Raw genomic sequence first — 22,471 nt, forward strand, 5'->3', positions numbered from 1 at the left:
AGAAAAGCCACACTGCCTCAAAAAAGACGGACCAACAACACCAGCCCTCAGGAACTATTCCACGGCACTGACAAGGCAAACACTGCCTGGTCACGGAGAGTACAACTCCCTCAGGAAAAAGAAAACAACAAGCAAGATGAAGAAGCTGAGAAACCACCCCCAGCCAAACCAACAGGAGAACTCACCTAAAACAGTCAACAATGAAACAGATCTCTGCAGTCTGACAGACCTGGTGTTCAAAAGAGAAATAGTGAAAATACTGAAGGAATTAAGAGAAGATATGAACAGTAATGCAGATACCCTCAGACAGGAACTAGAAAATATAAGAGGAGCCAAGAAAAACTACAACATTCATTTGCAGAGATGCAAACTGAACTAAGGGCAGTAAAAACCAGAATGAATAATGCAGAAGAACGAATCAGTGATATGGAAGATAGAATAATGGAAATCACCCAATCAGGTCAGCAGACAGAAAACTGAATCAAAAAACAGGAAAGCAATATAAGAGACCTATGGGATAATATAAAGCGGGCCAATCTATGGATAATAGGAATTCCAGAAGGAGTAGAAAAAGATAAGGGGATGGAAAATATATTTGAAGAAGTTATCGATGGAAACTTCCCAAATCTAAAGGATACTGGGTTCAAGATACAGGAAGCACAGAGGGCCCCAAACAAATTGAACCCAAACAGACCCACACCAAGACACATCATAATAAAAATGGCAAAAGTTAGTGATAAAGAGAGGATCCTAAAGGCAGCAAGAGAAAAGCAGAATGTTACCTACAAGGGAACCCCCATAAGGTTATCAGCTGATTTCTCTACAGAAACACTACAGGCCAGGAGGTAATGGCAAGAGATATTTAAAATGCTAAAAGGAAAAAATATGCAACCTAGAATACTCTATCCAGCAAGAATATCATTTAAAATAGGAGAAATAAAAATTTTTTCCAACAAACAAAAACTAAAAGAATACAGCAACACAAAACCCAGGCTAAAAGAAATACTGAAAGGGCTTCTCTAAACCAAAAAGAAAGGATGGAAAGGGAAGAAAAAAGAAAAAGAAAAAAAGAAAAGGAAGAACTAGGACTGAGGAAACCACAATCAGAGAGCAGTCACTCAAATAAGCCAGCATACAGATTTAATCATGAACATGCTTCAGACAAAATAAAATTAAAAAGAAAAAAATAAAAAAGAGTCATCAGAACCATAAAATATGGGCAAGGGATGTTAGGAAATAAATAGACCCTTTTTGTTTGTTTGTTTTTTTGTATGTTTCTCTTCTTAATTTTAATATAGTAATGAAGCGTTTGAACCTACAGGACCATCAGGCTAAAACACACAATTATAGGAAGGGGTTAGCATACTTAAAAAACAGGGCAACCACAAGCCAAAACCAAATATTGCATTCACAAAAAATGAAACAAAACAAAACAAAACACTCAAGCAGATAATAACAGGAGACCATCCAACCAAAAAAAAAAAAAAAAAAAAAAAAAAAGAAAGGAAGAATGGAGAAGCATAGAATCAACTGGAACAAGAGGTTCAAAATGGCAATAAATAATCATCTATCAATTATCACCTTAAATGTCAATGGACTGAATGCTCCAATCAAAAGACACAGAGTGGCTGAGTGGATAAAAAGGCAAAAACCTTCAATATGCTGCCTACAAGAAACTCACCTTAGGACAAAAGATACATATAGATTGAAAGTGAGATGGTGGGGAAAAATATTTCACACCAATAGACATGACAGAAAAGCAGGAGTTGCAACACTCATATCAGACAAAATAGACTTTAAAACAAAAGACATAAAGAAAGACAAAGAAGGACACTATTTAATGATTAAGGGATCCATCCAAGGAGAGGATGTTACTATCATCAACATATATGCCCCAAATATAGGAGCACCCAGATACATACAACAAATATTAACAGACATAAAGGGAGATATTGATGAGAATACAATCATAGTAGGAGACTTTAATACCCCCCTCACATCAATGGACAGATCCTCTAGACAGAAAACCAATAAAGCAACAGAGATCCTAAAGGAAACAATAGAAAAGTTAGACTTAATTGATATCTTCAGGACACTACATCCAAAAAAATCAGAATACACATTCTTCTCAAATGCTCATGGAACATTCTCAAGAATCGACCACATATTGGGACACAAAGCTAATCTCAATAAATTTAGGAGCATAGAAATTATCTCAAGTATCTTCTCTGACCACAATGCCATGAAATTAGAAATCAACCATGGGAAAAGGAAAGAGAAAAAACCTACTACATGGAGACTAAACAACATGCTACTAAAAAAACCAATGGGTCAATAAGGAAATCAAGAAGGAAATTAAAAACTACCTTGAAACAAATGATAATGAAGACACAACCTCTCAAAACCCATGGGATGCTACGAAAGCAGTGCTCAGAGGGAAATTTATAGCAATACAGGCCTTTCTCAAAAAAGAAGAAAGATCCCAAATCGACAACTTAACCGTCCACCTAAATGAATTAGAAAAAGAAGAACAAAAAAGACCTACAGTCAGCAGAAGGAAGGAAATTATAAATATCAAAGAGGAAATCAATAAAATAGAGATTCAAAAAACAATAGAGAAAATTAATAAAACCAAGAGCTGGTTCTTTGAAAAGGTCAACAAAATTGACAAACCCCTGGCCAGACTTACTAAAAAGAGGAAAGAATCCAAATAACCAAAATTTTAAGTGAAAAAGCGAAATCACAATGGATACAGCAGAAATACAAAAAACCATAAGAGAATACTATGAACAACTATATGGCAACAAGTTTGACAATCTGGAAGAAATGGACAATTTTCTAGAATCTTACAGCCAAAATTGAATCAAGAAGAAACAGACCAACTGAACAGACCGATCACTAGAAATGAAATTGAAGAGGTCATAAAATCACTCCCTACCAATAAAAGTCCAGGACAAGATGGCTTCACAGGCAAACTCTATCAAACATATAAAGAGGAATTGGTGCCCATCCTCCTTAAACTCTTTCAAAAGGTTGAAGAAGAAGGAATACTCCCAAAGACATTCTATGATGCCACCATCACCCTCATTCCAAAACCAGACAGAGATACCAGCAAAAAAGAAAACTATTGCCCAATATCATTGATGAATATAAATGCAAAAATTCTCAACAAAATCTTAGCCAACCAAATCCAACAACATATCAAAAAAATTATACACCATGACCAGGTTGGGTTCATCCCAGGTTCACAAGGATGGTTCAACATACGCAAATCAATCAGCATCATACACCACATGAACAAAAGAAAAGTCAAAAATCATATGATCATCTCAATAGACGCAGAAAAAGCATTTGACAAAGTTCAACATCCATTCATGATCAAGACCCTCGCCAAAGTGGGTATAGAGGGAACATTCCTGAATATAATCAAAGCCATTTATGATAAACCCACAGCAAATATAATCCTCAATGGAGAAAAGCTGAAAGCCTTCTCACTCAAATCTGGAACAAGACAGGGATGCCCAATCTCACCACTGCTCTTCAACATAGTTTTGGAAATCCTAGCCACAGCAATTAGACAAACAAAAGAAATAAAAGGCATCCATATAGGAAGAGAAGAGATAAAACTGTCACTGTACACAGATGACATGATACTATACATAGAAAACCCTAAGGACTCAACCCAAAAACCACTCGAACTGATTAATAAATTCATCAAAGTAGCAGGATATAAGATTAACATTCAGAAGTCAGTTGCATTTCTGTATACCAGCAATGAAACATTAGAAAACGAATACAAAAATATGATACCTTTTAAAATTGTACCTCACAAAATCAAATACCTCGGAATACACCTGACCAAGGAGGTAAAGGACCTATATGCCGAGAACTATAAAACTTTAATCAAAGAAATCAAAGAAGATGTAAAGAAATGGAAAGATATTCCATGTTCCTGGATTGGGAAAATCAATATTGTAAAAATGGCCATACTACCCAAAGCAATCTACAGATTCAATGCAATCCCTATCGCATTACCCATGACATTGTTCACAGAACTAGAACAAACAATCCAAACATTTATATGGAACAACAAAAGACCCAGAATCGCCAAAGCAATCCTGAGAAACAAAAACCAAGCAGGAGGCATAACTCTCCCAGACTTCAAGAAATACTACAAAGCCACAGTCATCAAAACAGTGTGGTACTGGTATCAAAACAGACAGACAGACCAATGGAACAGAATAGAGAATCCGGAAATAAACCCTGACACCTATGGTCAATTAATCTTTGACAAGGGAGGCAAGAACAGAAAATGGGAAAAAGAAAGTATTCAGCAAGCATTGCTGGGAAACCTGGACAGCTGCATGCAAAGCAATGAAACTAGAACACACCCTCACACCATGCACAAAAATAAACTCCAAATGGCTGAAAGACTTAAATATATGACAGGACACCATCAAACTCCTAGAAGAAAACATAGGCAAAACACTCTCTGACATCAACATCATGAATATTTTCTCAGGTCAGTCTCCCAAAGCAATAGAAATTAGAGCAAAAATAAACCCATGGGACCTCATCAAACTGAAAAGCTTTTGCACAGCAAAGGAAACCCAAAAGAAAACAAAAAGACAACTTTCAGAATGGGAGAAAATAGTTTCAAATGATGCAACTGACAAGGGCTTAATCTCTAGAATATATAAGCAACTTATACAATTCAACAGCAAAAAAACCAATCAGGGAGTTCCCGTAGTGGCGCAGTGGTTAACGAATCCGACTAGGAACCATGAGGTTGCGGGTTCGGTCCCTGCCCTTGCTCAGTGGGTTAACGATCTGGCATTGCCATGAGCTGTGGTGTAGGTTGCAGACGCGGCTCGGATCCCGCGTTGCTGTGGCTCTGGCGTAGGCCGGTGGCTACAGCTCCGATTCAACCCCTAGCCTGGGAACCTCCATATGCCGCAGGAGCGGCCCAAGAAATAGCAACAACAACAACAACAACAACAACAAAAAACCAATCAATCAATGGAAAAATGGGCAAAAGACCTGAATAGACATTTCTCCAAAGAAGATATACAGATGGCCAGCAAACACATGCAAAAATCCTCAACATCGCTGATTACAAGAGAAATGCAAATCAAAACTACCATGAGATATCACCTCACACCAGTCAGAATGGCCATCATTAATAAATCCACAAATAACAAGTGCTGGAGGGGCTGTGGAGAAAAGGGAACCCTCCTGCACTGCTGGTGGGAATGTAAACTGGTACAGCCGCTATGGAGAACAGTTTGGAGATACCTTAGAAATCTATACATAGAACTTCCATATGACCCAGCAATCCCACTCTTGGGCATCTATCCGGACAGAACTCTACTTAGAAGAGACACGTGCACCCGCATGTTCATTGCAGCCCTATTCACAATAGCCAGGACATGGAAACAACCCAAATGTCCATCAACAGAGGATTGGATTCAGAAGAAGTGGTATATATACACAATGGAATACTACTCAGCCATAAAAAAGAATGACATAATGCCATTTGCAGCAACATGGATGGAACTAGAGAATCTCATACTGAGTGAAATGAGCCAGAAAAACAAAGACAAATACCATATGATATCACTTATAACTGGAATCTAATATCCAGCACAAATGAACATCTCCTCAGAAAAGAAAATCATGGACTTGGAAAAAAGACTTGTGGCTGCCTGATGGGAGAGGGAGGGAGTGGGAGGGATCGGGAGCTTGGGCTTATCAGACACAACCTAGAATAGATTTACAAGGAGATCCTGCTGAATAGCATTGAGAACTATGTCCAGACATTCATGTTGCAACAGAACAAAGGGTGGGGAAAAAAATGTAATTGTAATGTATACATGTAAGGATAACTTGATCCCCTTGCTGTACAGTGGGAAAATAAAAATAAATAAATTAATTTAAAAAAGAATATAGGCACAAAATCAACTATAATAAAATTTTTTAACCAACTATAATAAAATTTATTTAAAAAGAAAAAAAAATTACAAATAATTCAGTTAATAATGCTTCAAGATCTATGGAAAATATGAAGTTACCGTTAAGTGTAGAAAGTGTTTTATGATTTTCTGACATTTCAGTACATATTTTATACATACACAGAACAAAAGGATGCACTGTAGAAACATACATGTCAAGGAGATTGATGTGGAACTGTAGAGAGAGGCTTACTCTCAAGGAAAGACTATGCAGAGAGACCATGTAGAACAAAGTGTGTCTAATGTTGAAAGCACAGGAAATGAGACAGACTCATGACTAAAAACTCAAGTTTTCTGTAGAATGGAGAGTGTTTCATCCCACTTTTCAAGTGACTCACTATGCAATTAATATCATAGACCACATCTCTGCTGTCAGTTTATCACAACTGAATTGGTAACTCATGCGTCGACCTGTCTAAATAACGGGACATTTATCAGTAATATATTCATATTCTATCATATGTACTAGAAATAAAAATAAATACAACTGGCTACCTTGTGGACAGATTTAATCATAATTCTCTCCAACTCAACCAACCACTTCTCCACTTGACCTCGGGCTTTGGCTGTTGAAATGGTGTCTACAAGTTCCACCACCTCTCCTTCACTACTCTTCATGTGAGTTATGTCTAAGCTTTCCGTAAATTCCACCTTTGCAATTCCTTCAAAACATTTCTTCAAGTGAGGTTGCACCCTGTCAGGAAAAAAAAAAAGTTTAAGAGAGCTAACAAAATTAAAGCACTTCCCTAAATATCAGTGCTCTTTGTGTTCCAATCTTCATTTGAACTTTATAAACATGCACTATGTGTGAGGTCCCTGCTAGATGCTGGAGATGAAGTGCTAAGGAAAAAAAAAAAAGATAATCCCTGCCTGTGTGGACTGTACATTCCAGTGGGAGATTATCATTAACTGAAAAATCACAAAAATATCTGTAAAATTATAATTTTAATAAGAGCTACAGAAGAGGAATCCATCAGGCTTTGTTTCCAATGCAATGAATTGAAAGATGTTAAAGTTAAGTAAGGATCAAACCAATTTTGACTAACAGGTAATACACTAATCTGAAGAATCTTCAAATGCACAAAAGTAGACATTTAAACTGGGAACTTCAGAGACTGCTTGCAAGTTACGAACTGGTTTTAGGGCTTAAGGAAATCAACTAGTTTGAAGGTGCCCAACTTTAGTCTATTTGTTGTACTATTGAGGGAACAGACTAAATTCCTCATTTTTGACACATTACCAATGACCAGCTGAATTCATCTTTCAAAGGGCGGGGGGGGGGAGGCGGAGTATAAGAACTCAGATGGAAGTCTGAACCTAAATTTATCCTTTTATCTGGATTACTTGTCTCCTACTTTGAAGGAACAAGACAAAATTAACAAATTTAACAAATATCTTTGTCTGCTATACACCAAACACTCTTCTAAGGAACTGAGAAATCAGCTGTGAGAAAAAAAATCAGTCAAAAATCTTAGCCATCAAGGAGCTTATATTCTGCTAGAGAAAATCAAACAGTAAACAAATAAGTACACTATAGAGTAAGCCAGATGATTCAAAGTATCCTGAAGGAAAATAAGGCAAAGAAAACCAGGAAAGTTGGCAAGAGAGTGCTGAAAGGGGTGGTCACTTTAAATATAGTGGCCAGGAAAGGCTGTCTTGAGTGGCAGATGTTTGAGTAGGTTTCCACAAAGATCTAGAGGAGGTAAAAGAAGTCTTATGGATATTTGGATAAGGAAGATCTTAGGCAAAGATAACAGTACACGGAGGAAGGAGGCTGCCCCTTTCATGGGAGAATTGCCAGGGCTGAAGCAGAGACAGCAAGAAGAAAACCAACAGGAAATGAATAGGAAAGATTCTGTGGGAGAACCTTTGTGAGTCAATGCAAGCCACTAAGAGACAGAGACTTTTATTCTGCATGGGATATAGAAAGAGTGATGTGTTCTGGAAGATCTGTATAGCAACATGCGATAAAATGAGAAATCCAGAGGATAGGCACTCAGCATCCTGTAATAATGGTAAAAAAAATCTGAAGAAGAATATATATATGTGTAACTGAATTGTTTTGCTGTACACCTGAAAGTAACACAACATTGTAAATCAACTATACTTCAATTAAAAAAAAGAAATCCACTCCATGATTGATCACATTTGCAAAATATTCAGCGATATTACTTATGGTTTCAATATTATTTTAAGCTGATTATTGTTAATATTTAGAATGGTCTTGAAAAAACAACATAATCATATTCAAGTTCTGCATTATTTTGAAAATTAAATTCAAGTAGATAGCCTTAGCCATTATATATTATATAGGTGTGTATATAACCTACCTAGTGGGATCTTTAGTCTCAGAAAGTATCTCAAGAAGTTCATCGTTAGACAAGAAAAAGAATCTGGGGAAGAAGAGACGTTTCTTTTCCAAATATTCATTCAGTCCTTTAAGAATGAGTTCCAAAAGTTCATTAGATTTTTTCATCCTCTCCAGCATTCTCTCAACAGTTACAACTGCTAGAACATGTTTATCCTAAAAATAAGAGAAGATGTTCAACTCAAAAATATTAGATATTAACTTTATAGTCATATTATATTTGCGATCACATGAATTTAATATAATAAAAGCTATACAGAATTTAAAGTGAATATTTTTTAAAAGTGTTCTCGCACAGTCTAAACGGAACCAGCCTCTTTAATTATGTAAAAGTGATGCTGACTTGATCTTCAGTGATGCTGGTCACAAATTTCTCATTCTAAGTTGGGAATTCTGAGAGAGACAAGGCGAGAATTTGAATTGAATTATTCAAGAAGTACAGGAGGAAACAAAATAGTATGACTTATGTTTGTCTTTTATTCTTTGAGGGAAAATACTCTAAAAAGATGTCATTGGTATAATTATTATTTTGAATATTACTATTATCAATAAAAAACAACACAATTTCTGTTTTATATCTATAGATAGAAATAAGGTTTTGAGAGCAGGGAGGAAGGAGCTTTAGATAACGATCTTACGCTGCAAAGAACTACCTTTAGAACTGCATTATAACACTGCTTGCTGAAGGACTTAAGTTCAAGGTGTCTTCCTGAACTCGCTAGAGACTAAGACTTGTACCTCTAAGGCATGAATTTCTGAGCATTCTATCACTCAACAGTGTCTCTGTGAGCTCTTTGCTTTAAAGTGGTTCAAACTCAATCAAGTATTTTAAAAAGCTTTCTTTTATGCTGTGGGATTCAAAAGAAGAATTATAACCAAAAGCTGATCTTAAGAACTGATATCTTAAGTAAATAGTTTATTGATTTCTTTAAATACCTATGCAAGTAACCATCGGGTCTATGAACATCTTTAGAAATACATACTCAAACACAATCTAGATAGAACTAAAATAAAATTCTTTTAACTTTTTTTCTTTGAAATGATTGATGTCATCCAGGTCTAGTCTAGGTCTTATAATGCCAAACTCAGTGACAAAATTAGAAACATTCTTTACTAAATAAAGGTATTAGAAAGAGGTGTTACAACACGTTAGAGATTTTAACCACCAGACTTTTTTAAGCCTCATGAGAACATACTGGCACATTTATAGGGCATTTTAGAAAATTTACATGGAATTACATCAAGGAAATATTGTTAAAAATTAAATAGAATTTTAAGATTAACTCACTAAACTTACTTTTGGCACTTAGCCAAAGTGAATTTGGTACTCACTGAGAGGTCAACCAAAACATCAGCTGTAAATCGTTTTATACAGAAATTTTATTCTACCACAGGAATAAGTTTTTGTTAACATACTTTCAATGTGACTGGAAAGGAAAGAATTTTTTGCTTGGTTTTTAGTTATAACAATGTAACTTGAGAACACAGCAATTTAATCAAAGAACAACATTTTTTTCAGTAAAACAGGTTCCTGTGAAATATGCAACATATGACGAGATTCACTTACCTTTAAAGAGGCACAATTTTTAAAGGCATATTATATTTCCTAAAAGTTCTGTTTCAAATAAACATTTAAAATACACATAAAAAGAAGCATGACAGAGACTCAGGTCATAATTTAAATGTTCAGTACATTCAAAAAGTATGGAGTAATAAATACTCTTGTACTCCTAAAATTCAAAAACCCAAATGATGTTCTTAGAGTGCCACCTTCTGGAAAAGTACGCCTTTCTTTGTTAGGAAAAAAAAAATCCCTTTCACTACTTAACAATTATTTCATTCTTAGCCAAAAAATTTATTGCAATTTGCTATTTTGGATCTAAGATTTGAAAGCTAAAAATAATTTAAAACAACAGCTCATATTTATTTTCCTGAACATTATAATTAGAGAAGAAATACCTCTGGAAGCACTTAGCATTCAAGCAAAATTTTTTATTGAATTCTTTAGGTCAAACCTATTTGTCTAGATCAGCTCAATGACTTTGAGCCAAATACGCTAGTTGTGAATGAACAGAGGTGATAATCTATACCGTGGTATAGGGACTTAAGAGAATCATAGAAAAGTAGTCATTTCCTTATGGAAACTGAACACTCCCTTCCCACGAGAAGATGAACAAAATAGAGACTGCATAAGATGAAGGAACGCATAGACCTGATTCCTAGCCCACATTGCTCCTTCTTACCCATGTGACCTTGGGTCACTTAATTAACCTGAGTCTCTTACTTTCTTATTTTTTAAATGGGGATAGGAGTTCCCATTTGTTCGGCGTATCCATGAGCATCCATGAGGATGTGGGTTTGATCCCTGGCCTCACTCAGTAGGTTAAAGATCCAGTGTTGCTGTGAGCTGTGGTGTAGGTTGCAGATGTGACTTGGATCTGGCGTTGCTGTGGCTGTGGCATAGGCTAGCATATTCAGCTCGGATTCAACCCCTAGGCCTGGGAACCTCCATATGCTATGGGCACAGCCCTAAAAAGATAATAAAATAAAATAAAATAAAACAAAATAAATGAAATAGGGATGGAGTTCTCATTGTGATACAAGGGCATTTATGGCATCTTGGGAACACTGGGACGCAGGTTTGATCCTCAGTCTGGCACAGTGGGTTAAGGATCTGACGTTGCAGCTGCTGCAGCTTAGGTTGCAACTGCAGCTCAGATCTGATCCCTGGCCTGGGAACTCCATATGTTGCGGGGTGACCAAAAAAGAAAAAAAAATGTTCTCTCAAAGCTGTTATGAGGAACAAATTCAAATTTATACCTGAAACTACCCTTTCCATTTCCCCTTCTATAACTGCCTCTTGAAGAGCTAGAGACAGACAGACATTACTCTGCTGGAATGGATAGAATAAAGCACTTATATCACTCCATCAGTTTAATGGAGTTAAAATGAACATTTTGTAAACTGCCATCCTTCCAGTAAGGTAGTTATCATAAAAGAATAAAACTGGCTTTAAGTTCCTTTAAGCATTGCCACAAAATTCTGGTACAGAGCAGGCATGCCATGCACATTTGTTGAATACTTGAGTGAATGAGGGTGAGTCAAGCCCGCAGACAGACAGACAGAAACTCAAAGAATGTATAACCCTCCCTGTTGTACCATTATTAGTTAATGCTTTCAAGATAGAACAATAAGATGTTATAACAGGAAGCTACCAGAAATTTGAAACTAAGTACGGCTCCTTTGACACTTTAATTACTTTCTGTCTCCTAGAGGAGAAAAGGAATTATTAACTGCCATATTTTTTGGTTAAAGGAATAATTTTACAAATTTGATATGTCTTCTTTTGCTTCATAAGTATCACCACTCTCATCAGCTCAAATGACAACGTACTGGTTGATCTACATTTCCAAACCAAATGCCTGTGATATCAGGGCCTGAAACTTTAATTGGGGTACATAGAAAGAACATTCTAATTACTGCTGCCAGGATGCTTCGCAGAAAGCACACTTAATGGAATTAAGCTCAAGCCAGTTCAGTAAACTTCCAGAAGCATAAACTTCTTAATCAGAAATCCCTTGATGACAGAAAACTTGAAAGATCCTCATTAAACCTTTTAGGTGCTAAGAAAGGAAATGTTCACTGAGCCGACGTTTATGTTCCCTTACAACTTTCAGATCCTTGGACCTCCACCAAGAATTGAAAGTCTTTCAAGATGCAGGATTTTTCTAGGATTAATCCAGCACATAGGACTCAGTTATCTAAAACTGAATTTTCAGAGAGGCTTTTCAGAATAAACTCAGAATTCTTAGAAGTTGCAATAATTCAAGGATCAATCTCAATTTAATTATTTGTTCACTCACTCCACAAATATTTATGGAGAGCCTCTAACATGTCAGACACTGTTCTTAGTGTTTGGGCCACAACAGTGAACAAAACAAAGCTCCCAGCTTCCACGAGGAGACAGACTACAAATAACAATGATTAATAATTCATAAATCATATGGTAAGTTAGAAGATGATGGACACTACAAATAAGAAAAGGGATGGGGATTGTCAGGAAAGGCAAAGGCAAGTCCCAGTTCAAGGTAAGCCTCTTGGAGTTCCCTTCATGGCGCAGTGGTTAACGAATCCGACTACGAACCATGAAGTTGCGGGTTCAATCCCTGCCCTTGCTCAGTGGGTTAAGGAGCCGGCGTTGCCGTGAGCTGTAGTGTAGGTTGCAGACGAGGCTTGGATACCGAGTTGCTGTGGCTCTGGTGTAGGCCAGCGGCTACAGCTCTGATTCGACCCCTAGCCTGGGAACCTCCATATGCCGTGGGAGTGACCCGAGAAATGGCAAAAAGACAAAAAAAAAAAAGTGAGACTCTTTTTCGCCTTTTTTTTTTTTTTTTCTTTTTAGGGCCATACCTGTGGCACATGGGAATTCCCAGGCTAGGGGTTGAATTGGAGCTGGAGCTGCAGCTGCCGGCCTTGGCCACAGGCACAGCAATGCAGAATCCAAGCCATGTCTGTGACCTACACCACAGCTCACAGCAATGCCCGATCCTTAACCCACTGAGTTAGGCCAGGGATTGAACCCATGTACTCATGGATGCTAGTCAGGTTCATTTCTGCTGAACCACAGCAGAACTCCTGAGGTGAGACTCTTTATAAGGGTAATATTCAAAAAAAGACTTCAAGGAAGCAAAAGCATTAATTAGCTCCTCAGATATTTAGAGGTACAGCCTTTCAGGAATAGGGTCCAGTCAGTGCAGAGGTTCTAAGGCAGAGTGTATTTGGCATGTGTGATTAAAAAAAATAAGAGAAGCCAGTGTGGCTCGAATAGAGTAAGTAAGGTGGAAAGTTATAAGAACGGAGAGGTAAAAGGGTAGAGAGAGCAAATCAAGAACTTCCTGGAGTTCCCATCATGGCACAGTGGTTAACGAATCCGACTAGGAACCATAAGGTTGCGGGTTAGATCCCTGCCCTTGCTCAGTGGGTTAACGATCCGGCGTTGCCCTGAGCTGTGGTGTAAGTTGCAGACGCGGCTTGGATCTCGCGTTGCTGTGGCTCTGGTGTAGGCTGGCAGCTACAGCTCCGATTGGACCCCTAGCCTGGGAACCTCCATATGCCGCGGGAGCGGCGCAAGAAATGGCAAAAAGACCAAAAAAAAAAAAAAAAAAAAAAAAAAAAAAAAACCCTTCCTGTTCAATGAAACCATTGATGTGTCCCATACAGAATTATTTCTCCCCTGGACACTAAAATATTTCAACTAGCAAAACCAAAAGTTGGGAAGCAAAATTGTTGTATTTAATTGGGTGAATTGGTGCAAAAGTGTCACTGTCATTTTTCACTCCTTACTTCCCAGACCCATGTACTCTGCCTAGGGAAGAACCTTTTTATTCGGAGCTGGTTTAAGAACATATGCGATATATCCTCTAAAACTTCACTCCAAACTCACCAACAATTTTCTTCCTGCTGGTATAACAACTGAGTCTTCAACATGAGACATTCCACTTTTTATAAGGTCAATGCTCACATGAGGACCAGTAAATCATCTGAGTATCAGTCAATCGCCTCATTTCCTTGGTAATGTGAGTTCCTTGGCAGAAGCAATGTTGTGTGGAAACTGTGACAATAAGTCATTCAGTAAGTCAATGAATGACAGTGTTGGCAGAAACTTGGGATAAGAAAGGAAAATCCATCTGGTACAGACTAATCACAAATCACTGACCCCTTTTCGGTTGAAAAAGGTCCACTGCATTTAATTCCTTCTAAATGACTGCCTGGTCCCTTCAGGCATGGTCCTGTATCAGAAGCACTATGTTAGTTTCCCCTGTTGGCAGCTTGGGCACTTAGCATTGTTGGGTAAGGGATAGTCCATGATGACAAGTCCTTCCCTAAGTCCTAAACTCTGCTTTGCAGTGCTGTCTTTTTTTTTTTTTTTTTCTTTTTTTTGGGGGGGCTGCATCCATGGCATATGGAAATTCCAAAAACTAGGGGTTGAATCAGAGCCGTAGCTGCCAGCCTACACCACAGTCATAGCAATGCTGGATCCAAGCCATGTCTGTGACCTATACTGCAGCTGACAGCAACACTGGATCCTTTAATCCACTGAACGAGGCCAGGGATTCAACCCGCATCCTCATGGATTCTAGTTGGGTTCGTTACCACTGAGCCACGATGGGAACTCCGGTTTTATTTCTTTTTTATGTCTAACATTTATTTAAGTTGTGCCCACTAGAAGGATTTCCTTCAACAATACCTTTTTAGGCCACCCCTGAAAAGGAGGCTGTAATTTCTACTTCTGGATGATGGAAGCATACTTTGCAGAAATACTTATAGATCAGTCTTTGATTTTTTAAAATTATATCAAGGATTTTCTGGCATTTCAATTTCATATAGGTAGGACATCATGGAAGACAGGTTTTGGTCATAAAAGCAATTGAAACCATCCCCATCTCCCTGACTAGCACATAGAAACAAGATCTCTGGCTAGTATACTCACATCAGCGCAGTTGACTCCATCTAACTTAGGTTCTCCCTAGACCAGCACCATTGTAATACATACTGCTGATTTTCCTTAGGATTCTGACAAGGCTTCTGGCAAGAGAGGCTTTGCAGTGTGAGGATCAGCATACTCAAGTCAATCAAATCCACCCAAATGTCCCCATTCCTGGTTCTCACTATCCTGCTGTTTCCAAATAAGTAAATTGCCTTTCACATAACAGATCTGGCAAGGCTGTAAATTAAATTACACTGTAATTTGGCAACCCATTGCATCAGAATCCATAACTAACTTTTGGCTATATCACGCTTATAGCTATGAGAATTAAAAGGCTCTCTGAGGGCAATCACAGAAGCACCTTAGTCCTCTGACTACATTTTGAGCAGAGAATTTGCACCCTGAATAGTGCCATTTCTTTAATGTCTCCAGGGCTTTAGAAAAAACTCAGTCAATTGCACATCACTTGTATTTCAAATTTGTACTGTATTAACTTATCCCAGCATACACTTGGTCCACCAAAGCATTGCCTGTAAAATAGACTCTTAATTCCAGGACACCATGATTTAAATAAGTGAGTTTTGTGCAGCATGCCAGGTACAACCAATGTTTCATTTTTAAAATGGTAACTAGAGTTTCACTATCCTAAAACCCAACTGGGTCATATAAACAATCCTAGATCCCGTCTTTGAGGTTGTAATATCTTTTTTCAGAGATCAGTGAAGAATTTGGGTAAATAAGCAAAAAAGAAGTTTAATACAAGGAATTAAGTGATTACAAAATCACAGGAAGGTCTAGAGGTGCACACTCCAGGCTGGAGTTCCAGGAAAGACAGCTGGAACACTGGGGAACTTATCTTCCAGGAGTGCTGCTACCTCTGCCCCAGTGAGGACAAAGGATTCCACGACTGGAACCACTGTGTTCAAGAACATATTGTGGTGGCTGTGATCCTAGGATCAGAGAGAGGACCAGGAAACCGCCATCTTACCACCTCTAAATACCCACAAAACTGGTCAAGAGACATTCAAGTCTGCTGGAAAAGAAAAAGATGTATCTGGAACAAGACAAGGATGCCCACTCTCACCACTTTTATTCAACATAGTATTGGAAGTCCTAGCCACAGCAATAAGACAAACACAAGAAATAAAAGGTATCCAAATTGGAAGAGAAAAGGTAAGATTGTCACTCTATGCAGATGATATGATACTATATTAGAAAACCCTAATAACCACACAAAAACTACTCAAACTGATCAATGAATTCAGCAAAATAGCAGGATACAAGATTAACATTCAGAAATCAATTACATTTATGTATACTAACAATGAAATATTACAAAAGGAATATAAAAATACAATACTTTTTAAAATCATATCCCCCAAAATTAAATACCTAGGGATAAACCTGACTAAAGAGGTGAAAGACTTACATGCTAAGAACTATAAAACATTAATGAAGGAAATTAAAGAGGATTCAAAGAAATGGAAAGATTTTCCATGCTCCTGGATTGGAAGAATTAATACTGTTAAAATGGCCATACTACCCAAAGCAATCTACAGATTCAGTGCAATCCATATCAAATTACCTATGACATTCTTCACAGAACAGAACAAACAACCCCAAAATTTATTTCAAACCATAAAAGACTCAGAATTGCCAAAGCAGTCCTGAGGGGGGAAAAAAATCAAGAAGGAGGGATAACTCTCCCAGACTTCAGACAATATTACAAAGCTACAGTCATCAAGAGAGTGTGGTACTGGTACTAAAACAGACATACAGACCAATGGAATAGAATAGAGAACCCAGAAATAAACCCAGACACCTATGGTCAATCAATCTTCAACAAAGGAGGCAAGAATATAAAATGGGAAAAAGACAGTCTCTTCAGCGAGTGGTGCTAGGAAAACTGCACAGCTGCATGAAAATCATGAAACTAGAACACAGCCTCATACCGTGCACAAAAATAAACTCAAAATATCTTAAAGACTTAAACATGAGACAAGATACCATCAAACTCCTGGAAGAGAACATAGGCAAAACATCCTCTGACACCAACCATACAAATGTTTTCTTAGGTCTGACTCCCAAGGCTACAGAAATAAAAACAAAAATAAACTAATGGGACCTAATCAAACCTAAAAGCTTTTGCACAGCAAAGGAAATTGTAAAAAAAAAAAAAAAAAAAAAAAAAGAAAGAAAAGAAAGAAAAAAAAGAAAAAAAAATCTACAGAATGTGCGAAAATAGTTTCAAATGATGCAACTGACAAGGGCGTAATCTCTAAAATATATGAACAACTTACACAACAGCAAGAAAACCAAGAACCCTATCAAAAAATGGTCAGAAAAACTGAATAGACATTTTTCTAAAGGTATACTGATGGCCAACAGGCACATGAAAAAAATGCTCAACATCACTGATTATTAGAGATATGCAAATCAAAACTACTATGAGGTACCTCCTCACTTCAGTCAGAATGGCCGTCATTAACAAGTCAACAAATAATAAATGCTGGAGAGGGTGTGGAAAAAAGGGTACCCTCTACACTGTTGGCGAGAATGTAAATTGGCACAACCACTATGGAAAACAGTATGGAGGTTCCTCAAAAAATTAAATATAGAATTAACACACGACCCAGCAATCCCAATCCTGGGCATATATCCAGACAAAATTTTCATTGAAAAAGATACAAGCACCCACATGTTCATTGCAGCACTATTCACAATAGCCAAAACATAGAAACAACCTCAATGTCCATCGACAGATGAATGGATTAAGAAGTGTGGTATATATACACAATGGAATACCACTCAGCCATAAAAAAGAACATAATAATGCCATTTGTAGCAACATGGATGGAACTATAGACTCTCATACTAAGTAAAGTAAGTCAGAAAGGGAAAGACAAATATCATATCATTTCACTTATATCTGGAATCTAATATATGGCACAGATGAAACTACCTACAGAAAAGAAACACATTAACTTGGAGAATATATTTGTGGTTGCTGAGGGGGAGGGAGTGGGATGGATTGGAAGTTTGGGGTTAGTATATGCAAACTACTGCATTTGGAATAGATAACAATGAAATCCTGCTATATAGCACAGGGAACTATATCTAGCCACTTGTGATGGAACATGATGGAGGATAGTGTGCGAAAAAGAATGTACATACATGATGTGTATGTATGAATGACTGGGTCATTTTGCTGTATAGCAGAAGTTGACAGAGCACTGTAAATTAACTGTAATAGAAAATAAAAATCTTTAAAAAAAAGAAAAAAAGTGAAGTGTCTATGACTTTGACAGCAGAAATAGCTAAAATGGCAAGAAGATGGCCACTGTATGCCTTCCAAATGAGTGAACCTACTCTTTAAAATCAAATGTACTTCAGGGAAATGAAATGCTAAGGAGTCTGGGAGACTTGAGCTTTCCAGCTCACTGGAAAGAGGTGAGATGCTTAGTGCCAAGTGATCATATTTACTATAGTAAAAAAAAAAAAGAAAAGAAAAAGAAAGATTCTTATGTATTTGGCCTCAGAAACAGGGAGAATGGTGTTCAAAATTATTGAGATGGGGTTAAACTACAGAAATAAAAGGTTTGGGAAGAAATTCAAGAGTCGCCTTTTCTGTCTTGCATGAAAAACAAAAGACATCCAACATGGATCAAAAATCGGTTTGGGGTACATGCAATATACATGATGCAAGATTATTCACTTCTTTGAACTGCAAATGATGACTTCTCCACCTGAAGGTCTTCACCATCACCAGTGTATTGATCTGCTTCAGTGCTATCAGAGCAGGAAAAGAACCCTGGGAGAGGGTGGCATGGTGTGATGACTAGGTGAAGGAGGGGCAAAGACCACGTGCTCAAGGTTACTTAGAGATGGAGCCCACCTTGCTACAGACCCCAGGTGAGATTAAGGGCCATAGACCTGTGAAATACTGTTGTACCAAGGGGAGAAAGACAAACCTGTGAGAGGAATGCGGCAAAAGCCACTGTTGGTAGGTCATTTTGAAGAAGCAGCCAAACCTGGCAGGGGATGACCACGTTTAGAGGAGATGCTTAAGATAAGAGTCGCTCAGAAGCTGCAGCTTGTTGGGGTCTTCATCTGTCCACACTGAGTTAATCTGCAGATGTCACCTGTCTACAACTGGTCTAAAAGCTTGACTAGTTGTGATGGCCAACAGTAAAGGCACAGTGCATGGGCACCACTGACAGGAGGTTACCACTTTACAATGACACCCAACAGAAATAACAACCAATTTAGCTGAATCAGTTACATGGGAAAATTCTCTCTCCCTGCCCCTCCCTCTTCCTACCTTTCTCACCTTCCCCTGCCTTTATCATCCTCTTTACCTCTTCCCTGTCCCAGTAGGAGCACGGGAATGAGAGCACAGTCCCCACTGCCCCCAACCCCCAATGAAGCCTCGGGTTTACCTGCTCTAAGGGGAGAAGAATTGCTCAGAGTAGAACATAAGATCAAGGTTCTGAAACAGACTCAGCTTAGTCTTCCAAGGCCAAACTATCTTAATAACCAAAGGTGACTGGAAAATTCTGGAATTACCCTGAAAGGTTAACAAAGGAGCATTCGCTAGTGAGAAACAGCCTTTAGCCAAGCGTATTTGGGAGCAGGTTCCAAAACATAAAATTATTATTATTATTATTATTTTTATTTGTTTGTTTATTTATTTATTGTCTTTTTGCTATTTCTTGGGCCGCTCCCACGGCATATGGAGGTTCCCAGGCTAGGGGTCGAATCGGAGCTGTAGCTGCCAGCCTACGCCAGAGCCACAGCAACGCAGGATCCGAGCCGTGTCTGCAACCTACACCACAGTTCACGGCAACGCCGGATCCTTAACCCACTGAGCAAGGGCAGGGACCGAACCCGCAACCTCATGGTTCCTAGTCGGATTCGTTAACCACTGCGCCGCCACAGGAACTCCAAAACATAAAATTATTTAATGTTTATGCCTTAAGGAACCAAGATAACCTCAACCAGGCCATTTATATTATTAACAATATCATTTACATTCTATTTTTAACCTCTGAGCCTTTTTCTCTTGGCATAGTTCTAAAAGAACATTTAATAGGAATCCCTACAACTGAGAGTGATGCTCTTTGTACCAAGCACTTAATCTAGCCGCCTCTACTACACAGGTCATCCTCATTAGCTTTCCTGAGAGAATAAGGATTTACATTTATTTTCAAAGCTTTGGAGAGTACAGACAAAAGCTGTCCTGAATACTAACATATTGAGAAAAAGAATATGTAAAGCCAGTTGAGGAAGATAATCAAGTCTTATAGCAAAAGTAAAGGAAGTGTCATCCAAAGAAAACTGTTTATTTGGGAATGAGAGTAAGCAATGCTTTTTTTGTTACTATGGTTTTAATTCAGTAGCTTTATAGAACTGAAAATCTTTCTCCTTTATTTACCAGTCCCAGCCTCGCTATTCTTTCCTAGGCATTGAACTATCTCTAAAATTTCCTTAGCAATGTGGACTTCGAAGAGTTTTTTGATAGAATGCCAAAAGAGGAAATTTAACTTTTAAAATTATATTAACTAGGAGAATACAAGCATCTCCTTTTTTCTCTGTTGAGCAACAAAAAATTCTACTTCATACACTTTCAAACAAAAATGTATACATGTTGTAAGGGTTTTGCCTGTTGTTAAGGAAACAATACAGGAAAGACTAAATTCATAAAACAAATTAGAAATGAGTAAATTATTGCAAAGTGACTCCTCACCAGTAGGTCCTTTAAATATGGAATTCCAGTGTGATTAATTCTAGAAAAGTTTGGTTTATACAAAATCTTTGTTTCAAGTATTACTGCATAAAACAAATTAAACATTAAATAAAAAGACCTCTGCCTACAATATTGACAACATTGTAAGTCAACAATACTTCAATAAAATTTAAATTAAAAAAAGACCCATGTCAATATTACTCACTATTTTTCTATCAAATCAAATAGTTGACATTGATACAGTATTATCAGGATTTAGAGTTAGTCACAACTTTCAAAGTTTAAATAATAAAAATATGCATATTTCCATTTTAGAGTAGAAAAAGTTTAACACTCTTCCTATCTTACAATTTTCTATTTGATCAAAACACCAATGGAGAAGTTTACATTCATTTAATGGAATAATTCAGTAACTAATATTTCTATTTTAGTCTTAATTTCCACTAATGCACAAACCATGCTTTGCAGGTAGATTTGTTTATTTAAAATAAATGTCTTTTGAACTGAATAAAAATCATGCCTTTTTCAGAGTTACTGGGTTTTATTAAACTTCCTCAATTTAAATTTTAAGTTCTCCACAGTATTTGTGTGTTGATTGATTGATTTACAGATTGCATTTTGTTTGTATTTATTGGGCTCTTTAGATACATTGATCTTTGCAGCTCTTTTCTTTTTAGCTTCCCACAGAGAAACTTGTTGATTGAGTGGCTGGCATGTTGACATTTTCCCATCACAGCGCATTTCATTGGAGGTGCAACCCACAAAAAGGGAGTCAGAGAATAAATGGGAGAGCACGTGCTGAGTATAGTGTCTTCCTACCAGAGCATCTGGTAGGAGCCACTGCTAGAACTTCTGTCATTAAATAATGCAAATTCAGCTTGGACCTCAAGAAGTATTCAGGACAAAATATCTATTTTCCTTTTGATATTTCTTGCTCCTGACATTCTAAAATAATAACTGAAAAAGAAGACTATGTGGGAAAAAAGACAATGGCTTTTTTGGTTTGTTCTGGAAACAAAAATTATTTCACTTCAACAAAATAATCCCATTCTCAGAGATTTTTTACCTACTTGTGTGACACTCTTCATTATATCTCTCCATGTTTTATCCACAGTTGTAAATCGTCTGCTTTCCTCAGGCATTTGAGACATAATGTCCGGAGAACTAAAAATGGGCTCCAAATACAGCCACGTGGCTTGGACCTTGAGCCATTCATCCAGAATTTCCTGAAGCAGCAAAAGTTTGCCCTCCCATTCCCTGAGAAGCAAAACACAGTGGCTCTTATCAACAGCAAACTAAGCAGTGTTTCAGATGATAAAACTCAAAACCGTGACTACACTGTCAATCTTGTATGAAAGGTTGTTATTCCAATTTCCATTCATCTACCCACAATCAAAGGTAAATCACTAGAGTTTTCTACAAAATCAATTTCTAAATAACATGTAGGTATATCTACCTGTTAAGATATACCTATCTACAAATGGGCTGGTTTCTGTATATGTCATAGTTATAAACCTTTCTGCAATCCAATCCCAGGACCAGAGGGAACACATTAAAAAATGAGATTTTGGAAATGGTGATGGTGTTCTCAATCAAGGGCACTCTGAACGTCTTAGGAAAGCTAATTACATCCAAGATTCATTTCCTTTATCATTCATCTATTTTTTTTCCTTTAAAAAAATTTAGGCCCATTAAGGCTTTATTTTCAGAATAAAATATTTCAATTCAGAACATGTAACTGGCATTTAAAGAAAAATCTACAGAAATTTAAATACATAAGTGTTGCATTCCCAAGAAGGAAGCATTTTTGAGTGTTCAGTATTATCAGATCATTTCTAAATAGGGAACACAAAAATGAT

General features: G+C 37.4%; 1 protein-coding gene across 12 annotated transcripts in view; it reads right to left on the reverse strand.

Moving 5' to 3' along the window:
* DNAH7 (dynein axonemal heavy chain 7) overlaps positions 1 to 22,471 on the reverse strand; it is a 262,758-nt gene that overhangs the window by 166,984 nt on the left and 73,303 nt on the right. For all 12 annotated transcript variants that reach the window (XR_014830006.1, XM_085000229.1, XM_085000233.1 and 9 more), the window contains 3 exons: positions 21,683 to 21,869; positions 8,342 to 8,535; positions 6,507 to 6,705 (listed from right to left, as the gene is read on the reverse strand). Coding sequence is in view for 11 of the 12 variants with exons in the window: in XM_085000229.1 (XP_084856355.1) it covers positions 6,507 to 6,705; positions 8,342 to 8,535; positions 21,683 to 21,869 (580 nt within the window). In the remaining variant the exon portion in view is untranslated. The remainder of the gene's footprint in view (positions 1 to 6,506; positions 6,706 to 8,341; positions 8,536 to 21,682; positions 21,870 to 22,471) is intronic.

Source organism: Sus scrofa, chromosome 15, assembly GCF_054392235.1.
Source record: "Sus scrofa isolate SSC_HxYL_T2T_F1_AM1 chromosome 15, Sscrofa_HxYL_maternal_Yorkshire_Landrace_v2.0, whole genome shotgun sequence".
Classification (NCBI taxonomy): domain Eukaryota; kingdom Metazoa; phylum Chordata; class Mammalia; order Artiodactyla; family Suidae; genus Sus; species Sus scrofa.